At 39.5% G+C, this 21710-nt stretch overlaps 1 protein-coding gene across 1 annotated transcript in view; it reads left to right on the top strand.

Moving 5' to 3' along the window:
* Positions 1-1298, top strand: part of WDR43 (WD repeat domain 43) — a 70793-nt gene extending 69495 nt beyond the window's left edge. The window contains exons 17-18 of the mRNA XM_007938818.2: positions 957-1006; positions 1104-1298. Of these exons, the coding sequence (XP_007937009.1) occupies positions 957-1006; positions 1104-1298 (245 nt within the window). The remainder of the gene's footprint in view (positions 1-956; positions 1007-1103) is intronic.
* The last annotated feature ends 20412 nt before the right edge of the window (positions 1299-21710 follow it).

Genomic DNA, 21710 nt, shown 5'->3' with positions numbered 1-21710 from the left:
TCATTTTTCTGCAAATGGATCTCCAGTTTTGCCAGCACCATTTATTAAACAAACATTCTCTTCCCCATTTAATGGATTTTGGACCTTTGTCAAAGATAAGCTGGTTATAGGTTGATGGATCTGTTTCTGGGTTTATCTGTTAAGTCTTTAAAGCCCCTTTTTTCGTGATATGGACTTGGCGAAGAGACTAAGCGAGCGGCTAGTTCTGTTCACTATCCCACTGTATGATTTATCTCATTGCTTTCGCTTGATGTCATTTAGTTTGTTCCTCTAAACTATACTTTCTCTCAACTAGAAATCAATTCTAAAGGTTTGATTAAATTTTAAGTCGATCATTTAAAAATAATGCATCACTGCTCATGTGTTTTCATATCGTATCACCCCAAGAGCCACATTGTGCTTGTCCCTCCATTCTTGATGCTAAAGTAACATTGGTAACAACCCTTTTTTCTCGGCTGTAAATCATTTCTATTACAGTGCATATAAAATAATCCGGCTATGTTATTTTGGCACATTTGAATGTTTTTTGTTTCCCACAGTCGCTCATCTAACAGTTTCAGTACCAATTGATGTTCTTCCTGCAATCAATACTTTCATTATGTGTTAAAAATATCATTAAATTCTTCTGTTTCTTCTACATTTAAAAGCCAGCGTTTTTCTGTAGATTTTTTTCCCTCACCAACTGGGTCCTTGTAGTGACCCAGAAATGGCTTAGTTTTTGCGATGAGATTTTTTGAGAGTTTTGGTACATAGTCCTTTCAGTGAGATCTTGAAGAATTAGTATAATAAATGTGCTTTTATGTAGATAAGAGTATTAGCTTAATATTACTTAGAGGCATGATAGCTGGAAATGATATTTCTAAAATTCAGGAGTCTGGTTCTGTTTCTTTTTTTAGTGCTCTGCCCTCTGCTTTGTTCACAAAATTAAAGCCTCATGTTTTTCCCCATCCCTATAGAATCTTCTGAAGAGGAATCAGATGATGAAATAGCAGAGAAGGATTCTGATGTGAGTAATTTGTTTCCTGGTACAAAACCTGTCTTTATATTCCTATGCTGTGTAAGAAAGATACCTTCATGAATACTTTGCTTAATATTTCTACCAGGATAATTGGGATGAAGATGAGGAAGAGAAAGAAAGTGAGAAAGATGAAGATGTTAATGAAGAGAATGAAGAGGAAGATGAAGATAGTGAAGAAAAAGATGAGGAGGAAAATGGTGAGGACAGAGACGTGACTATTGAAAAAGAATTAAATGGAGATTCTGATTTAGATCCTGAAAATGAGAGTGAAGAGGAGTGAAGACAGAAGAGTAGGCCAGTCGGACTGCATCAGCTCTGGCTCACCTTGCCCAGTGCCACCGCATTCTCCTGGGGAGGGTTGTCTCTGTGACAGGCTGCCAAGGACCGTTGCACATTTCCAAATCCGTAATGGTGGTTTCATGCCACCTCGCTGTCCTGATCACCCCAGACATAACTGTGTAAATAAGAGTGTTTCATTCAAATGTTAATAAACTTTACACAGTAAATAGACACATTTCTGGAATGTACTGACGTGAGTGTCCAATATATCGTATATTTTTATAACATAATATCCTAGTATATGATCGATTATATCAAGAATTGGCTTAAGTGAAGATTACAGAAATTTCCTGTAGGGGTTCAAGAACTGGATTGTCCTGAAGGAGTCAGCTCTTGTCTCAGGTTGGTATCTTTCATCAAATAAAGATGTGATATAGCACTAATTTTTTTTAATTTGGTACATTTTCATAAAAAGGAGGGGATAACTAAAAAAAGCTGGAGTGAAAAAGATTTTTTAAAAAAATCACCAGTGTATCGCTAGCTTGTCTATTTAACTGTGGTAATCTGACCTGAGTCAGATTGAATATTTGGAGTACTTCCCAAAAACCACTTATTTTTTAAGCTGTCATGTGAAATATTTTTTTAAAACAACAAAATTATGGTAATTTAAAAACTAAAGATCTAGCCATATTAAGAGTTTTTCTCGACTGAGAATTCCTGGTAGAGACTCATCATTGTACATAGAGTAGAAGGGCACGTGACCTGCACCTTTCTATAAAATTCAGTTATTGCTGCTTTTCAAGAGGTTTTCATTTGTATTTAAAATACTAATGGATCAAAGAACAGTTCTTTATTTTTTTCGCTTTAGTTTTAGATATTAATGATAATCTTATTGGAATTTTTTTCCAAAGAAAATATTTTTATAATTCAGTAATTTAATGTTTTCCTTCCTTTTCATTACCCACTCTTGGCAGTGTTAGGGTATCTGGTTACCTTTAAAATAAATCTGACTCAAGATTTTTTATGTGTGTATAAACAAGTATTTTGGTGTGCTACAAAAGGCTTTTCAGATTATCAGTAATTTTCTTTTTTTAATTTTTAAATGAGCCAGTATTTGTTTAATGCTCACTAGGGGACATGCAGATGGAAGCTCAACTTTTGGAAGGGCTGGGCAGATGGGCTCCCCACCCCCCATCTGTGAATATGTAAAACACAAAACCGTTATCTTTTAGGGAATGTTTAACATCAGTGGCAGAACAGATTGTTGTTTTCTGTTAAGAACTGGAGCTATAGAGAGAAGCATCTTGGGAAAGCAAGTTTGAGCCAGCTACTGGTATAATGTACAGTTATATTTGTCTATAAATGGAGCTGTTTATGACAATTTAATATCATTATCTTTGTAAAGTGAATAAATATTCATCTTGACCCAGTGTTTGTCCTGTGATATATGTAGAGGAATATAGCCACATGTTTGGGCTTGTGTTAGGAGAGTTTCTTTAACTCAGTTTCACTAGTAACATGCTTTCAAGGCTTGTTGATAACCTTAGAGTAACTCAGGATTTGTAACAAACTGAAAGAACCAAGAATTTTGTCTTCACCTATAACCAGATGAAAGCTGGTTGTTCTTGATGCAGTCTCACTGTGCTGAGTTGTGACTTCACAATCCAGGGCTGAAGAGACAGTAAAGGAGGTGCATGTTAATATATTCTATCCTGTTTTGTGGTCAACTAGCACCTGAGTTTTTGAATCAGATTGCACTTAAATCTGAGCCCACTTAATGATGCAAATAGTGACACATACATAGTAATTGCTTACAAAGTGTTTTTTGGTTTAGAGAAGTCCAGAGTGAAATTCAGAGGCTTTTTATGAAAAATAACTTTCTGCTTTCAAGGTACTTTGTTGCCAAAATTTTGGGTGTATGTGGAGGGAAAGGTTTTTGGTTTCTTCTTGTTCCCTTGTGATTTTTTTTTTCTAATTTTTTATTTTGAAAAATTTCAAACCTCCATCCATAAATCAAGGATCACACATTGTTTTTGGGTTTTCGTAGTGCTTTAACCTGTATTAATCTGGAATATTTCCCCTCATCCTTGTGTTTCTGTCATGATTTTGATATTTAAATAAGTCTATATAGGTTGTCTTGTAAAATGTTCCACAGTCTGGATTTGTCGTGTTGTTTCTGTATGATTAGATTCAGGTTAAATATTTTTGGCAGGAATACTAGATGGAGGTATTTGAGATTAACTTGAAAATTTGTAAATTCTTTGAGAATAGTTGAATGTATTGAAAGTATTGTTGTTAGGTGCCATGGAGTTGGACCCAACTCATAGCAACCCCTCCTTGGGTTTCCAAGGCAGTATCACTACGGAAGTAGATTGCCCAGCCCAGCCTTCCTTCCAAGGAATGGCTGGTGGGTTTGAACTGCCAGCCTTCTGGTTAGTAGTAAAGTGCCTTAGGCACTATGCTACCAGAGCGCCTATCGAATGTATCAGTAGATGTCAAATACATGAGTAAATGTCAAGGCTATGGTTTGGGGACTTTTGAAGCTGTAGTGCTAAGGTGTTCAGCAGTAGTGGTCAGAAATGGAACCTTGTTGTGCATGAACATTAGGTGCTCTGGTGCTTTAGAGGGTTAGAGCCTAATTCCTATAGAGGTTAATTCTCTATATTCTGTGTTCATTCACTTAATGAATATTTATTAACAAATATTGATCCACATTCATGTAACATATTTAAACATTTACAGTAACAAAAATGCCATGGCTTATTTTAGTTGCTTGGTATATTTCTCTGAACAACAGCAAAGTAAGATCCCTGCCCTTGAGCTAGCATTCTACCAGGGGGTTGTAGACTATAAATACAATGTATAACTTGTGAGACCCAGGAAAACAAGGCAATCCTGTCTGGTTCTGGCTTTCAGGTTTCAGTGTAGAATGATAGATTGTTGTTGTTGTTGTTGTTGTTAAGTGCCGTCGGGTCGTTTCCGACTCATAGCGACCCCATGCACAGCAGAACGAAACACTGCCCGATGCTGCACCAGCCCCACAATCCCTGCTATACTTGAGCCCATCATCACAGCCACTGTATCAATCCATCTCGTTGAAGGCCTCCCCCTCTTTCGTTGACCCTCCACCCTACCAAGCATGACATCCTTCTCCAGGGAATGGTCCCTTCTTACAACATGACCAAAATAGGTGAGACGAAGTCTGGCCATTCTTGCTTCCAAGGAGCATTCTGGCTGCACTTCCTCTGGAACAGATCTGTTAGTTCTTTTAGCAGTCCATGGTATTTTCAGCATTCTTCGCCAGCACCACAACTCAAAAGCATCAACTCTTCTTCGGTCTTCCTTATTCATTGTCCAGCTCTCACATGCATACCGGGCGATTGGAAATATCATGGCTTGTGTCAGGCACACCTTAGTCCTCAAGGAGATATCCTTGCTCCTCAGCACTTGAAACAGTTCCTTCGCAGTTGACTTCCCCAACGCTACACGTCGTCTAATGTCCTGACTGCTGCTTCCGTTGGCATCGATTGTAGAACCAAGCAACGTGAATTCCTTGACAACCTCAATCTTCTCTCCATTTATTGTGATGCTGCTCATTGGTCCAGTTGTGAGGATTTTTGTTTTCTTTATGTTGAGATGTAATCCATACTGCAGACTGTATTCTTCAACCTTCATCAGTAGGTGCCTTAAGTCATCCTCATTTTCAGCAAGCAAAGTTGTATCATCTGCATATCTCAGGTTGTTAATGATTCTTCCTCCAATCCTGATACCACATTTTTCTTCATATAGTCCAGCTTCTCGGATTATTTGCTCAGCATATAGATTGAGAATGATTGATAGGTGGGGGTAATAGGAAAAAAGTAACATAAGGAGGTTGGTGTGGGGACATGCAGATTGAAATGTATAATCAGGGTAGACCTTATTTAGAGAAGGAGATCCTGAACTAGACTAGGAGTAGGTGTGGTGTAGTGCCTAAGGCATTTGACTGCTAACCAGAAGGTTGGCAGTTCAAACCCACCAGCCACTCTGTGGAAGGAAGACTGGGCAATCAACTTCCGTAAAGATCTAGTACCTTGGAAACCCAAAGGGGGTTGCTATGAGTCAGTATCGACTTGATGGCAGTGATTTTTTAAAAAAAATTGTTTTTAGGTAAGGGATTTAGTTAAGTGGGTGTCTGGGGAGAGTGTTCTAGACATGGGAAACAGCTTGAGCAAAGGCCCTAAAGCCCACATGTGCCAGGTGTCTTCAGGAAACAGCAAGGTACTCGGTGTTATTGGAACAGCAAGAAAGGGAAAAGCCATCAGAAGAGCAGATCAGAGGTCATAAGCCAGTTTCATGAGGCCTTGTATAGGCTTATGCTCTTGAATGAAATAGATTCTTATTGCAGTGGTGGAGCCAAGAGTGCCATAGTTTGACTTTGAAGCATCACCCTAGCTGCCTGAGTGAAGGACTAGCTGAACAGGCAGAAAAAGGTAGATGCTTTTGCAGTAATCCAGGTGAGAGATGTGATTTACACTAGGGTAGTGGTGGAGTTGGTGAGACTTGGTTTGTTTCTTTCTGGAATTTTTCAGAAGTTAAAGCCAATGGTGATTGCCTGCCAGACTGGATGTGAGGTATGGGAAAAAGGTAGGACTCCCACGTGTGTTTTTGCCAGAACAGTGCTGTTGGGTGGAGGAGGTTTGGGAAGGGAGACGGGGAACATGGTTGACATGCGGGAGAGGTCAAGAGAGGTTTGATATTAACATATATGTGGCATTAAAATCACAAGATGAGAATGAATGTAAACAGAAGACCATCTTAGCTTGGTACCTCCAGTATTGGAGTAAGAAAGGAAAGGAGAAACCCAGGGGCACCAAGAGTGTGAGGTAGGAGGAATCGACATTGCATTTCTCTTGGCTTCAAAACTGAATTCATGACGTCCTAAAGCTGTGGTTTTGTCAGTTGTAATTATGGCGTTCCTGGTCAGCCCTGTGATGGCCTTCATGTAACCATTTGTTGATCCTTTTTTTTTTTCATTGTGATTTGGGTGAAAATTTACAATGCAAATTCATACAGCAGTTCACATACACTTTGTCTCATGAAATTGACTACAATTCACCACAGTGCAACAGCTCCCCTCCCACTTCCTCCCGCCAGTCACCTCTTCCCTGTGTCCATCCCTCCATGTACCCTGCCCCCTGAGCTGTCTCTGTGTGCATAAACAGCCCTTCTTTCTCCCATGATTGTTCTCTCCAAGGAGTGTATCTACCTCAGGTAAATGTTCACCTCATATGCCTGTCTTTTTGGCTGGAAGCCACAGGTGTGGGTTCAATTCCAACCCTGCAGTGCAGCTAGGAGCCATAGTCTCAGTGGTTCCACCAGGCTCTATTAGACCAGCAAACCTGGTCGTCCACCCCCCCCCCTTTTAATTCCTAAATGATTTTGAGTTTTGTTCCACATTGTTCTCCCTCTATATCCAGGATTTCCTATATAGATCTCCCTCCGAGTGCTTGACAGTGGTAGCTGGGCACCATCTAGTTCTGGTACATAGTCATATAGGCTGCAGATTGCATGGTTTACCAGTTGCTAGGACTGATTCTTTCCATGAATCTTTGGTTTTCTTCATTCTTTGCTCTGGACAAGAAGAGACCCATCATTGCATTTAGATGGCTGCTTGCAAGCTTTTCAGATCCCTGTCACTACTCGCCAAAGTAGGAGGTGGGATAATGTTTTGTGTAGTATGTTACGCCAGTTGAGCTTGATGTCCCCTGTGACTATGGTCCTGAGCCCACAGGTTCAACTACTTCGTCCCTCTGGGTAGCTGGCTATGACCAAGAACTGACTACAGCCTTGTCCCTTGTCAGCTCTATTATACACCTGGGAATTCAGATCATACAGCAACTCTTACAGGGCCATTGTCTGCCAACCCTATACATGGCCTTGGATACACACCCCACTTCATAGTTATACCTAATAGTTCAGCCTGTCCACCTATTACTCTACCCGTCTACCCATGTTTGCCTTCACTGATGACACAGTACTGTATGTGCAAAAGAGTTCATCTTTGTTGTCTGTACCTCCCATGTAGCTCAGTCTTCCTCTTCCTCATTGCCAACATGTTGATAACTCACATTTGGTACATTGCTCTTGTCTTCACCCAAATCAGTACTTATCTCTACCTATATAACAGTATTCCCTCCCTTCTCCCCCTACTCCTGGTAACCAACAAAAGAAAATTTCCTTCCATAGATAAATCTTTCCTTAACTTTTACAATAACAAACTAATACAATATTTGTCCTTCTGTGATTGACTTACTTCACTCAGCATAATGTCCTCCAAGTTCATCCACATTATACGGTGTTTTGCAGATTCTAGCTTATTTTTTAGGGTTGCATAGTATTCCATTGTGTGTATGTACCATAGTTTGGTTATCCATTCCTCAGTTGATGGACACCTAGGTTGTTTTCATCTTTTGGCTATTGTAAATAGTGCTGTGATGAACATGGGTGTGCGTATGTCTGTTCTTGTCATGGCTTTCACTTCTTTAGGATATATACCTAGTAATGGAATGGCTAGGTCAAATGGTATTTCTAATCCCAACTTTTTAAGGATTCACCATACCGCTTTCCACAGTGGTTGTATCATTTTACAGTCCCAGCAGCAGTGTATGAGTGTCCCAATCTCTCCACAACCTCGCCAGCATTTCTTATTTTCTGTCTTGTTGAACTTAGCTACTAGTGCTGGAGCAAGATGGTACCTCATTGTTGTTTTGATTTGCATCTCTCTAATAGCTCATGATCATGAGCATTTCTTCATATGTTTGTTGGCCACTTGAATATCCTCCTTGCTGAGGTGTCTATTCATGTTTTTTGCCCATTTTTTAATTGGATTGTTTGTCTTTTTGTTATTGAGGTGTTGAAGTGTTCTATAAATTCTAGAGATAACTCCCTTGTCAGATATGTTATTACCAAATATTTTTTCCCAGTCTGTAGGTTCTCTTTTGACTCTTTTGGAGAAGTCTTTGGAAGCACATAAAAATTTAATTTGTAGAAGGTCCCATTCATCTAGTTTCTCTTCTGCTGTTTGTGCGTTTTGGGTTATGTTTGGAAGTCTATTTATGACATATATTAGGACCCCTAAATTTGCCCTTAGATTTTCCTTGAGGAACTCTATAGTTTTAGGTTTCACATTGAAGTCTTTGTTCTATCTGGAGTTAGTTTTTGTTTATGATGTGAGGTGCAGATCTTGTTTCATTTTTCTGCAAATGATTATCCAGTTTTGCTAGCACCATTTATTAAACATTCTCTTCCTCATTTAATGGCTTTTGGCCCTTTGTTGAAGATCAGTGGGCCATAGGTCAATGGATCTATTTCTGGATTCTCAACTCTATTCCATTGGTCTATGTGTCTGCCATTTTACCAATACCACACAGTTTTAACTACTGTGGCTCTATAGTAGGTTTTGAGATCTGGCAGTGTGAGACCTCCTACTTTGTTCTTCTTCTTCAGTACTTCTTTGCTTATCTGAGGTCTCTTTCCTTTCCATATAAAGTTAGTGATTGGTTTTTCCGTATCCTTGAAAAATGTTGATGGGATCTGGATTGGGATTGCATTGAATGTATAGATTGCTTTGGGTAGAATTGACATTTTCACAATGTTCAATCTTCCTATCCATGAGCATAGGATATTCTTCCATTTATGTAGATCTCTTATGGTTTCTTAAAGTAGTTTTTTATACTTTTCTTTGTACAGGTCTCTTGTGTACCGGGTAAGATTGATTTCCAAGTATTTTATTTTTTTTTGGTAGCTATTGAGAACGGTATTGATTTCCTTATTTCTTTTTCAGCAGTCTCTTTGCTGGTGTAGAGGAATCCAACTGATTTTTGGATGTTGATCTTGTATCCTGCCACAATGCTAAATCTCTCTATTAGTTCCAGTAGGTTTTTGACTGAGTCTCTTGGGTTTTTTAGGTATAGGATCATACCATCAGCAAATAGGGATAGTTTGACTTCTTCCTTACCAATTTGGATGCCTTTGATTTCCCTTTCTTGCCTTATGGCCCTGGCTAGGAATTCCAGTACAATGTTGATTAGAAGTGGTGATAGAGGATATCCTTGTCTGGTTCCTGTTCACCCGGGGAATAGTTTCAGTCTCTCTCCATTGAGTATAATGTTGGCTGTTGGTTTTGCCTAGATGCCCTTTATTATGTTAAGGAATGTCCCTCCTATTCCTAATTTGCTGATAGTTTTGATCTGGAATGGGTGTTGGATTTTATCAAATGCCTTTCTGCATCAATTGATATGATCATGTGGCTCTTCTTTGTTTTATTTATGGGGTGGATAACATTGATTGGATTGTTTTTCTAATGTTGCACCATCTGTGCATAACTGATTGAACCCCACTTGGTCATAATGAACGATTTTCTTGATACGTTATTGCAGTCTCTTGACTAGGATTTTGTTGAAGATTTTTGCATCTTTATTCATGAGGGACATTGGTCTGTAGTCTTCCTTTTGAGTGATGTCTTTGCCTGTTTTTGATGTCAAGGTTATGGTTGCTTCATAAAATGAGTTAGGGAGGATCCCTTCCTTTTCTATGTTTTGGAACAGTTTGAGTAGGAATTGTGTCAGTTCTTCTCTAAATGTTTGGTAGAATTCTCTGGTGAAACCCTCTGGGCCAGGACTTTTTTTGATGGTAATTTTTTGATGACCTGTTCAACTTCCTCTTTTGTGATGGGTCTGTTCAACTTTTCCACATCAATATGTGTTAGTTGAGGTAAGTGATGTGTTTCTAGAAATTTGTCGATTTCTTCCAGATTTTCAAATTTGTTGGAGTACAATTCTTCATAGTATCCTGATATTATCCTTTTTATTTCAGTTGGTTCTGTTATGATGTCACTCATTTCCTTTCTTATTCACGTTGTTTGTATTCTCTCCCTCTTTTCCTTTGTTAAATTTGCCAGTGGTTTGTCAATTTTTTTGATCTTTTCCGAAAACCAACTTCAGGTCTTGTTGATTTTTTCTATAGCCCTTCTGTTTTCTGTTTCATTGATTTCTGCTTGAATCTTGATTATTTCCTTTCTTCTGGTGACTGTAGACTTTTCTTGCTGTTCTTTTTCCAATTGTTGGAGATGTTGGTTTTGGCTCTTTCTTTTTTGATGTATTTATTGCTATAAATTGGCCTCTGATCACTGCTTTTGTTGTGTCCTAAAGATTTTGGTATGCTGTGTTTTCATTCTCATTTGATTCAAAGAATTTTTCAATTTCAAATTTTATTTCTTCTCTTACCCAGTCTTAAGGAGGGTGTTGTTCAACTTCTATGTGTTTACTCTTTTTCTGTTGATCTTCCTATTGTTGATTTCAAATTTGATAGCATTATTGTTGATCCTTTTCTTGAAGGCTTGAGCATAAATTTGTTCTTTTAATCTACATGGTCTCGACTTTTGTGGTACCTCTGCACTATCGTTCATACTAACCCATTAGGGGTCAAAATTGTATACCAGAGCACAAAACAGTGGCAGTATGTGAGGCCACAGGAGTGTAAACAGATAAGCAGACATCATTCAAACTGAGCAAACTGGGAAGTACAGGATGGGTAGTGCTCCTTCCGTACAGTGTGAGCTGACTCGGTGTGAGAAAACTAGATTGATAGTGCTCATCAGTAGTGTTTAACAGGTTTTCATGTATGTGTGGATAATTTGAAACATAAAAATAATCTGTGAAATGAACAGCAATAAATCAGTGTGTACATGGCAGTACAAAGTGAAGTTTGCTTGCATGTAGTTTATTACGTAGCACTGAAGGAGCTGAGAAATACCAGGTGGCAAAAACCCAAACCTTGAAAAGCACTGCTTTAGAAATTGCCTGGTGTATTTTCTAAGTAATAATGCCTCAATTGTTCAAAAACCAAACTCACTGCCATCAAGTGGATTCTGACTTACAATGACCCCCTTTGGATTTCTGAAGTGGTAAATCTTTAAGGAAATGGATTGCCCAGTCTTCTTTCTGCAGAGTGGCTGGTAGGTTTGAACCACCAACCTTCTTGTTAGCAGTCAAATGCCTTAGGCACTGTGCCACCAGAGCTCCTTCAGTTGTTTAAATGTGGGAGGAAATAATGACACTATTTGGGTGCTGAAGTTTAAAAAGTATCTTCTAATGGAAATACAGCATGAGAGCATTTTGTTAAAGGCTTGCCTTTGGCCCTGTTGCAGTTTAATTTTTTTCTTGTTAGATTCTTCCTGGACCTCAGGCTGGTGGGGGAGAGAGTGGACACACAGTTGCCTGGCACAGGCAATCACTCCACTTAGGAACATGTGGCAGTTCCCCTGGCTGACCCTGAACTTTTCTGTGGTCATGATGTTCCAAAGCTGGGCCAACACTTCTCAGGTTCAGGAACTTAATTTTGTCCTTGTCTCTAGTTCTGAAGCAATTTCATGGAGTGAATCATTAACCAGGCTTACAAGAGAAAGTGATACGTATACAGTATGTTTACGATGAAAAATATACCTTGAGTGAAGCAGGTGTTCATGTTGAGTGGTGACCTGTCTCCTTCCTACACAGGAATGTCACATGGTAAACCCATTTTATAACTGGAAGATTGTTTTATTTTTGAACCAGAGTGTGGAATTGGAAGAAGAGAAATGAATTGGAAAATTTACTAGCTAGCATGATGGACTGTGTAGTCTAGACAGAAGAGATTGGAATTCTTGGCTTCCTCACAGCTGATGTTGCTAGAGACCCTCTCACTCATACTGACCATTCTTTTGTCAGCAGGGCAGTTGCTATGATTGGAATTTGTTTCAGATCTCCTTAGACCCCCACCTAAGACTGCTGGAGAGGGTGTGCTCTCCTAATGATCAGCTTGCTGGTGACCTGGGCACCACCACAATATGGCTACACCCAGGAAACAGTTACATTCAGCTAAACATTGGCAAAGTCTTTTATATATGTGACTTTGCCAGGTTATTTATTTAGATATATATGTTACTTAGTTTGTTGTTGTTGTTTTTTTTATTTTTTATTGTGATTTGGGTGAAGATTTACAGAGCAAATTCACTCTCAATACAGTAGTTCACGTATACTTTGTCTCATGTCATTGACCACAGTTTACCACAATGCAACAGCTCCCCTCCAACTTCCTCCCCATGGTACCACTTCCCAGTGTCCATCCCTCCATAGTCTCCTGCCCCCTGAGCTGTCTCCCTGTGCATAAGCTGCCCTTCCTTCTCCCATGATTGTTCTCTCTAGGGCGTGTGTCTACTTGAGGTAAATGTTCAACTCACATGCCTGTACTTTGTTTGGCTGGAAACCACAGGTGTGGGTTCAATTCCAGACCTGAAGGGTAGCTAGGGGCCATAGTCTCAGTGGTTCCACCAGGCTCTATTGGACCAGCAAACCTGGTCCCAACCATCCCCCTTTTTTTTCCCCCCCTCCAAATGATTTTGAGTTTTGTTCCACATTGTTCTCCCTCTCTATCCAGGATCTCCTACATCCCTTCCAAGTGGATGACAGTGGTAGCCGGGCACCATCTAGTTCTTCTGGTCTCATACTTGTATAGGTTGCAGATCGGATGGTGTACCAGTCGTGGGGACTGATTGTTTCCATTAATTTTGGTTTTCTGCTTTCTTTTTTGCTCTTGACGAGGAGAGACCCATCGTTACATCTAGATGGCAGCTTGCTAGCTTTTAAGATCCCAGTCGCTACTCACGAAAGTAGGAGGTGGAACAATGTTTTGTATAGTATGTTATGCCAATTGAGTTTGATGTCCCCTGTGACCATGGTCCCAAGCCCTCAGGATCAGCTACTCAGTCGCTGTGGGTAGCTGGCTGTGACCAAGCAGTGACCATAAGCTAGCCCCTTGTCAGTTGTACTATACTCCTGGGGATTCTGATCATTCACATAAACTTATAGGACCATTGTCTGCCAACCCTATATATGATCCTGGATACACTCCTTCCTTCATAGACATAGCTAATCGTTTAGCCTGTCCACCTATCTATCCATCCATATACCCATGTTTACCTTCACTGAGAACTCAGTCCTGTATATGCAAAAGGGTTCATATTTGTTGTCTGTACCTCCCATGTAGCTCAGTCTTTCTCATCCTCATTGCTGTCATATTGGTCATTCACATTTGGTACGTTGCCCTTCTTTTCACCCAAATCAATATTTATCACTATCTGTCTAACGGCAGTCCCTCCCCTCCCCTCCCACCCCTGGTAACCAACAAAGAAATTTTCCTTCAATAGATAAACCTTTCCTTAATTTTTACAATAACGGACTAATACCATATTTGTCCTTTTGTGACTGACTTATTTCACTCAGCATAATGTCCTCCAAGTTCATCCACGTTATGCGGTGTTTTGCAGATTCTACATTATTCTTTAGCGTTGCATAGTATTCCATTGTGTGAATGTACCAAAGTTTGGTTATCCATTCCTCAGTTGTTGGACATCTAGGTTGTTTCCAAGTTTTGGCTCTTGTAAATAGGGCAGCTAGGGGCCATAGTCTTGTGTTTCACCAGGCTGTATCAGACCAGCAAACCTTGTGTCCCCCTTCCCCTTTTTTTTCTTTTTATGATTTGATTTTGTTCCACATTTTTCTCCCACTCTATCCAGGATCTCCTACATAGATCCCTCTCTGAGTGGTTGACAGTGGTAGCCAGGCTCCATCTAGTTCTGGTCTCATAGATGTATAGGCTGAGGATCACATGGTATACCAGTGCCTTGGACTAATTGTTTCCATGTGTCTTTGGTTTTCTTCATTCTTCTTTGCTCTGGACGAGAAGAGACCACCGTTGCATCTAGATGGCTGCTTGCAAGCTTTTAAGATCTATGCGAATTTTTATTGATACTGCAATAAACCAATAGATTAAGAGGATTTATTTCATATGAAAATTTCTCATAAGTTAGGAATATTTGTTATTTTTAATAGGGAAAATGTGGTTCTTTTGCCTCCTTTAACAAACCAACCAACCCACTGCTTTTAAATCTGTTCCAGCTCATAATGACCCTATGCGACAGAGTAGAGTTTACTGCCTTAGATTGGGATACTTAACGTTAGAAGAAATTACCTAGTTGCTCCTGTAGAAGTATATGTATCAGAACATCCTGCTTTAGGCAAAGTAGATAAAATTCTTACTCAAAATATTTACCAAACCCTACCCTCATAAATGATTTTGTATGTTTAGACCTTCAGTTCAATAGGATAGAGGAAAGAGTGGGGATCCAGGGGCCCATGTAAATAGAACACACTTCTAGACAAGCACAGCTGGATGCTTCTTGTGGGGCTATGGCACTTACACGTTAGGGAGGCACGTGAGTAGGGAGATACAGTGAAGCCACTCATTATAAGATGAGATGGGATTAAGTAAATGCCATTTATTTCCGTAAGTGGAGCCCTGTAGAAGGCAGGAGAAAGGAGGGATTGATCCATTCCCAACCAGGGATCAGAGAAATTTCAGGACTTGAGTACATTTGACCTAGGAAAAAAGAAGGAAAAAAGGGAGTGGCAAGTAGATTATTAGTAGGTATGTTCGAGAAGCTTGCAACTGGGACACCTTGCAACTGAGGTTCATAATTTAGTTTGTTGTTAGGTGCCATTGATTTGGCTCTGACTCATGGTGACCCTGTGTACAACAGAACAAAACACTGCCTGGTCCTGTGCCGTCCTCGCAATCCTTGCTGTGCCTGAGCCCATTGTTGCACCCACTGTGTCAATCCATCTTGTTGAGGGTCTTCCACTTTTTCTCTGACCCTCTACCAAGCATTACATCCTTCTCCAGGGAATGATTGCTTCTGACAACGTGACCAGAGTTGGTGAGGTGAAGTCTGGCCATTCTCACTTCTAAGGAACATTCTGACTGCTCTTCTTCAGGACAGATTGGTTTGTTTTTCTGGCACTGCATGGTATTTTCAGTATTCTTTGCTGGTACAACAATTCAAAGGCATCAACTGTTCTTCGGTCTTTCTTATTCATTACCAGCTTTCACATACCTATGAGGTAATTGAAATACTATACCTTGGGTTAGGTTCACCTTAGTCTTCAAAGTGACATTTTTTCTTCCTAACCCTTCAGAAAGGTCCTTTGCAGCAGATTTGCCCAGTGTAATATGACGTCTGATTTCTTGAGTGCTCCTTCCATGGGTGTTGGTTGTGAATCCAAGTAAAATGAAATCTCTGACAATTTCAAACTTTTCTCCACATACTGTGATGCTGCTTATTGGTCCAGTTGTGAAGATTTTTGATTTCTCTATGTGGGGGTGTAATCTGTACTAAAGACTGCAGTCTTTGATCTTCATCAGTAAGTACATCAAGTCGTCTTCACTTTCAGCAAGTGAGATTGTGTCGTCTGCATATCACAGGTTGTAATGAGTCTTCCTCCAGTCTTGATGCTACATTCTCCGTCATATAGTCCAGTTTCTTGGATTATTTGCTCAGTATACAGATGAATAAGTATGGTCAAAGGATAAAACCCTGACACACTCCCATCCTGATTTTAAACCATGCAGTATCCCCTTGCTTTGTCTGAATGACAGCCTCTTGTTCTATGTACAGATTCCTCATAAGCACAATTAAGTGTTGTGGATTCTCACTATTCACAATGTTATCTGTAATTTGTTATGATCCACAATACTTTTGCATAGCCAATAAAACACAAGTAAACATCTTTCTGGTATTCTTTGCTTTCAGCCAAGATCCATCTGACATAAGCAATGATATCCCTTGTTCCACACATCCTCTTCTATATCCAGCTTGAATTTCTGGAAGTTCCTTGTCAATATACTGCTGCAACGATTTTTTAATTATCTTCAACAAAATTGTACTTGTATGTGATATTAATGATATTGTTCAATAATTTCCACATTCTGTGGGATCACCTTTCTTTGGTGGGTACAAATATGAATCTCTTCCAGTCAGTTGGCCAGGTAGCTGTCTTCCAAATTTCTTGGCATAAACAGGTAAGTGTCTCTAGTACTGATACCCATTTGTTGAAACATCTCAGTAGATATTCCATCAATTCCTGGAGTTTTTTTTTTTTTAACTTCCTTCAATATCATTAGTTCTTGATCATATGCTTCCTTCTGAAATAGTTAAGCATCAACCAGTTCTTTTTGGTACAGTGACTCTGTTTTCCTTTTATCTTTTGATGCTTCCTGCATCATTCAATTTCTTGCCCATAGGATCCTTCAATATAGCAACTTGAGGCTTGTATTTTTTCTTCAGTTCTTGCAGGTTGAGAAATGCTGAGCGTGTTCTTCCCTTTTGGTTTTCTAACTCCGAGTCTTTGCACATTTCATTATGATACTTTATCTTCTCGAGCTGCACTTTGAAATCTTCTGGTCAGCCCTTTTATCTTGTCATTTCTTCCATTTTCTTTAGATACTCTGCATTCAAGAGCAAGTTTCAGTCTCTTCTGGCATTTATTTTTGTCTTTTCTTCCTTTCCTGTCTTTTTAATGATGTTTTGCTTTCTTCATGTATAATGTTCTTGATGTCATCCCACAACTTGTCTGGTCTTTGGTCATTGGTGTTCAGTGTGTCAAATCTATTCTTCAGATAGTCTCTAAATTCAGGTGGGATATAATCAAGGTCATATTTTGGCTCTGGTGGACTTGTTTTAATTGTGTTCAGCTTCAGCTTGAACTTGCATATGAGCAGTTGATGGTCTGTTCCACAGTCAGCTCCTGGCTTAGTTTTGACTGAAGATATTGAGCTTCTTCATTGCATCTTTTGATAGATGTAGTTGACATGATTCCTTTGTATTCTGTCTACTGAAGTCCACGTGTATGTTGAGTTGCTGTTGATGTTGTTGAAAAAAGATATTTGCAATGAATAAGTTGTTGGTCTTGCAAAATTCCATCATGTAATCTCCAGCGTCAATTCTGTCACCAAGGCCTTATTTTTCAACTACCTATGATTCTTGTTTCCAGCTTTCACATTCCAATCACCAGTAATAATATATCTTGATTTCATATTTGGTCCATTTCATACAGCAGAAGTTGGTAAAATCTTCAATTTCTTCATCTTAGGCTTTAGTGGGTCATGTTTAAACTTGAATAATAGTGATATTAACTGGTCTTTCCTTTGTTGTTGTTGTTAGGTGCTGTCGAGTTGGCTCCAACTCATAGTCACCCTATGTGCAACAGAACGAAACACTGCCTGGTTCTGTGCCAGCCTCACAATCCTTGCTATACTTGAGTCCATTGTTGCAGCCACTGTGTCAATCCATCTTATTGAGGGCCTTCTCCTTTTTTGTTGACTCTGCTTTATCAAGCATGATATCCTTCGCCAGGGAATGGTCCCTTCTGACAACATGGCCCAAGTAGGTGAGGTGAAGGCTAGCCATTCTTGCTTCCAAGGAACATTCTCGCTGCACTTCTTCCAGGATAGATTTGTTAGTTCTTTTGTCAGTCTGTGGTACTTTCAGTATTCTTTGCCAACACTATAGTTCAAAAGCATCAACTCCTCTTTGGTCTTCCTTATTTATTGTCCAGCTTTCACATGCATATGAGGTGATTGAAAATACCATAGTGTGGGTCAGGCACACTTCAAAGAGACGTTTTTCAGCACTTTAAAGAGATCCTTTGGAGCAGATTTGCCCAGTGCAATACATTGTCTGATATCTTAGCTGCTGCTGCCACTGGTGTTGATTGTGGAACCAAGTCATATGAAATCTTTGACAACTTCAGTCTTTTCTCCATTTATTGTGATGTTGCCTCCCTGTAGGTGTATGGATATTATCCAATCACTGACAGCATTGTACTTCAGGATAGATCTTGAAACATTCTTTTGGATGATGAAAGCCACACCATTCCTCCTCAATTTGTTATTCCCAGCATGGTAGACCATTGGATTGTCGTGATTCAAAATGGCCAGTCCATTTCAGCTCACTAGGGCCTAAGACATCAATCTTTATGCATTCCAGTTCATTTTTGACAAATTCCAATTTTCCTAGATTCATACTTTGTTCATTAAGTTTAAGAGATTATTTAGTTTTAAGAACCAAAAATGAATTTTGATGAGAGTGGAGCAAAAATTTCTCAGGTATCTCAAAATGGTCCTTTCTCTGTCACTACAACCTTCTGCGTTTGAATTTTACTTTGTGTGTTTATTGCTATTGCTTGTATTTGGTGAATTTAATGAATTCATTTAAGATCAGCATGCTGAAATTACATTTTCTTTCATCCTCACCAGGCCTGTTCAGTTTTCCTAGTTACTTTCTCTGGTGAAAAGTACATCAATCAACCACAAGGTGGCAGCCTTGCTTTGTGCAGATTTCTTTCTACCTAAATTCGGGGGGGGGGGAACCCCACACTCACTGTGCTGTCCACTTGGATCTGACTAGTAGTGACCGCTTCTTGGGTTTCCGAGGTGGTATCTCTATGGAAGTAGATTGCCTAGTCGTCCTTTTGAGGAGTGGCTGGTGGGTTGAACCCCCAGCCTTCTGATTATCAGTCAAATGCCTTAGGTGCTATGCCACCAGAGCTTCTAAATTCAGGCACCTGAAAAAGCTGCGGCTTCTGAGCTCTTCCTGTTGAAATGCCCACTGATATATGAGGGTGTGAGTTTTCTGTATGCTAACCTTCTGGCACTGTCCCGGAAAATTCCGAGGTGCTTCCAGCTCAGTTATTTTTCTGTTGTTCAGATCTGAGGTAGAGCCTGAATGTCTCTAGCCCAGCAACGTGCTTCAGTAGAGGAATCCAAAAGTGAGCCCTGATTTAGAGATTTAGTCTCCAGGTGGTGGCAGACACTTCCAGCTTCACTGATCAGGGTAATCTTTCCTGAACACGCAGCTAGTTTATCCTGACCCAGCCAGCCTGGACTTGGCCGTGCTCCCCAAGGGACCACAGACATTAACCTGACAAAATGCCCAGCTGACAGAAAAAAAATCAGCAACTTTTAGTCTGTAATATTTGTTAAGCATAACTCACTGCCATTGACTCAACTCATTAGTGTCCCCTCTTTGGGTTTCCGAGGTGTTATCACTATGGAAGTAGATTGCCCAATCTTCCTTCTGAGGAGTGGCTGGTGGGTTTGAACCGCCAGCCTTCTGGTTAGCAGTCAAGTGCCTTAGGCGTATGCTACCAGAGCTCCTGTCAGGAAAATACATATTAGTGGTATTTATGAGGAATTGTTAAACTGCTTTCCAAAGTGGTTGTATCATTTTATACCCCTACCAGAAAAGTATGAAGTTCTAGTTGCTCTACATCCTCATTAATGCTTGATATTGTCATCTTTTAAAAAATTTTAGCCATTCTAGTAAGCGGGTGAAAAAACAGGTGATGTCCAGTCAGTTCAACTCACAGGAACCCCACATGTCACAGTGGAACAGTTTTTCCATAGGGTTTTCAGTGGCTGATTTTTTCGAAGTAGACCCTTAGGCTTTTCTTCTGAGATGTCTGTAGGTAGAATTTCCAACCTTTTGGTTAGCAGCTGAGCATGTTACCTGTTTGCACCACCCAGGGTCTCCAATCAGGGTAATAACCACAACCACTGCTGTGGAGTCAGATCCGACTCATAGCGACCTCTCCTTGGGCTTCCGAGGCAGTATCACCAAGGAAGTAGATTGCCCAACCTTCCTTCTGAGGAGTGGCAGGTGGGTTTGAACTGCCAGCCTTCTGGTTAGCAGTCAGGTGCCTTAGGCACTACGCCACCAGAGCTCCCAATCAAGGTAATACTGGCCTCAAAATGAATTTGTGAAGTCTTCCCTCTTCTCTATTTTTTGAAGAAGTTTGAGCAGGATTGGTACTTCTTCCTTAAATGTTTGTTAAAATTCACCAATAAAGTTATCTGGTCTGAAAGTTTTCTTTTTGGCAAGGCTTTTAGTTACAAATTCAATTTATTTGCTATATCGAGAGCTATTCAGATTTTCTGTTTCTTGTTGAGTCAGTTTTGGTAATACATATCTTTCAAGACATTTATCCATTTCATCTAAGTTGTTGAATTTATTACCCTGATTTTCGTGTTTTTTCTTTTTTTAAAACTTCTGGTAGGATCTGTGGTATTGTCCCCTCTGCCATTCCTGATATTGGTATTTTATGTCTTCTTTCTTTTTTTTGGGTCAGTCTAGTTTAGCTAGAGATTTATCAATTTTATTGATTTTTATCAAAGCACCAGCTTTTGATTTCATTGATTCTTTCTATTGTTTTTCTGTTTTCTATTTAATTCATTTCTGCTCTTATCTCTTATTTTATTCCTATACTTACTTTGAGTTCTGTTTTTTCTCCTTAGCACCTCAGATCTCAATGAAAACTTAGATCTTTGATTTTAGACCTTTCTTCTTTTCAAATATAAGATTGAAAGCTAAAATTTTCCTCTCATGATTAGTTGCATTTCACAAATATGCTATGTTTTCAGTTTTCATCATTCAAAATATTTTCTAATTTCTCTTATGATTTCTTTCTTGACTCATGGAGTATTTAAGGAGCTCTGGTGGTGCTATGCTTAAATATTGGGCTGTTAACCAAAAGGCCAGTGGTTTGAACCCACCACCTCTCCATGGGAGAAATATGAGGCAGTCTGCTATCGTAAAGATTTGCAGCCTTGGAAGCACCATGGCGGGGGGGGGAGTTCTACTCTGTTCTACAGGGTCACTATGAGTCAGAAATGACTTGATGGCAGTGGGTTTGGCTTTGGTTATGTTTTCAATTTTCACTCAGTTAAAATATTTTCTAACTTGTGATTTCTTCCTTGACCCATGGATTATTTAGAAGTGTGATTCTTAATTTCCAAATATTTGGGGATTTTCCAGAGATCTGTTATTGATTTCTAATTTCATTCTGTTGTAGTCACAGCACACACTCTCTATGATTTAATCCTTTATTGAGACTTATTTTATGGCCCAGTATATGATCTATTGTGGCGGATGTTTCTTATGTACTTGAAAAGAATGTGTATCTGCTATTGCTGAATGGAGTGTTCTATAAATATTAGGCCAAAGTTTTTGATAGTGCTGTTCAGGCTTTCTATATTTTTCCTGATTTGTGTATACTTCTATCAATATGGAAAGAAGTCGGTTTAAGTCTTTTTTTTTTTTTTTCTTTTTTTTTCGGTTTAAGTCTTCATCTGCAATTGTGGATTTGTCTATTTTTCTTTTAATCCCACCAATTTTTGCTTCATGTATATTGAACTCTGTTATTGGGTACATACCTATGTGTGGTATTTAAAAAATTTATGTAAGTAGAAGTGAGAGCCATGACAAGAACAGATACATGCACACCTATGTTCACCGCAGCATATTCACAATACCAGAAAGATGGGAACAACCTAGGTGCCCATCAACAGAAGAATGGATAACGAAACTATGGTACATACACACAATGGAATACTATGAAACACTAAAGAATAATATAGAATCTGTAAAACACTGCATAACATGGATGAACTTGGAGGACATTATGCTGAGTGAAATAAGTCAATCACAGGAGGACAAATA

Source organism: Orycteropus afer, unplaced genomic scaffold (genome assembly GCF_000298275.1).
Source record: "Orycteropus afer afer isolate SDZICR_OR568_19922 unplaced genomic scaffold, OryAfe1.0 scaffold00054, whole genome shotgun sequence".
In the NCBI taxonomy this organism is placed as follows: Eukaryota; Metazoa; Chordata; class Mammalia; order Tubulidentata; family Orycteropodidae; genus Orycteropus; species Orycteropus afer.
The sequence above is the reverse complement of the archived record's forward strand: the minus strand, read 5'-3'. Positions and strand labels throughout refer to the sequence as shown.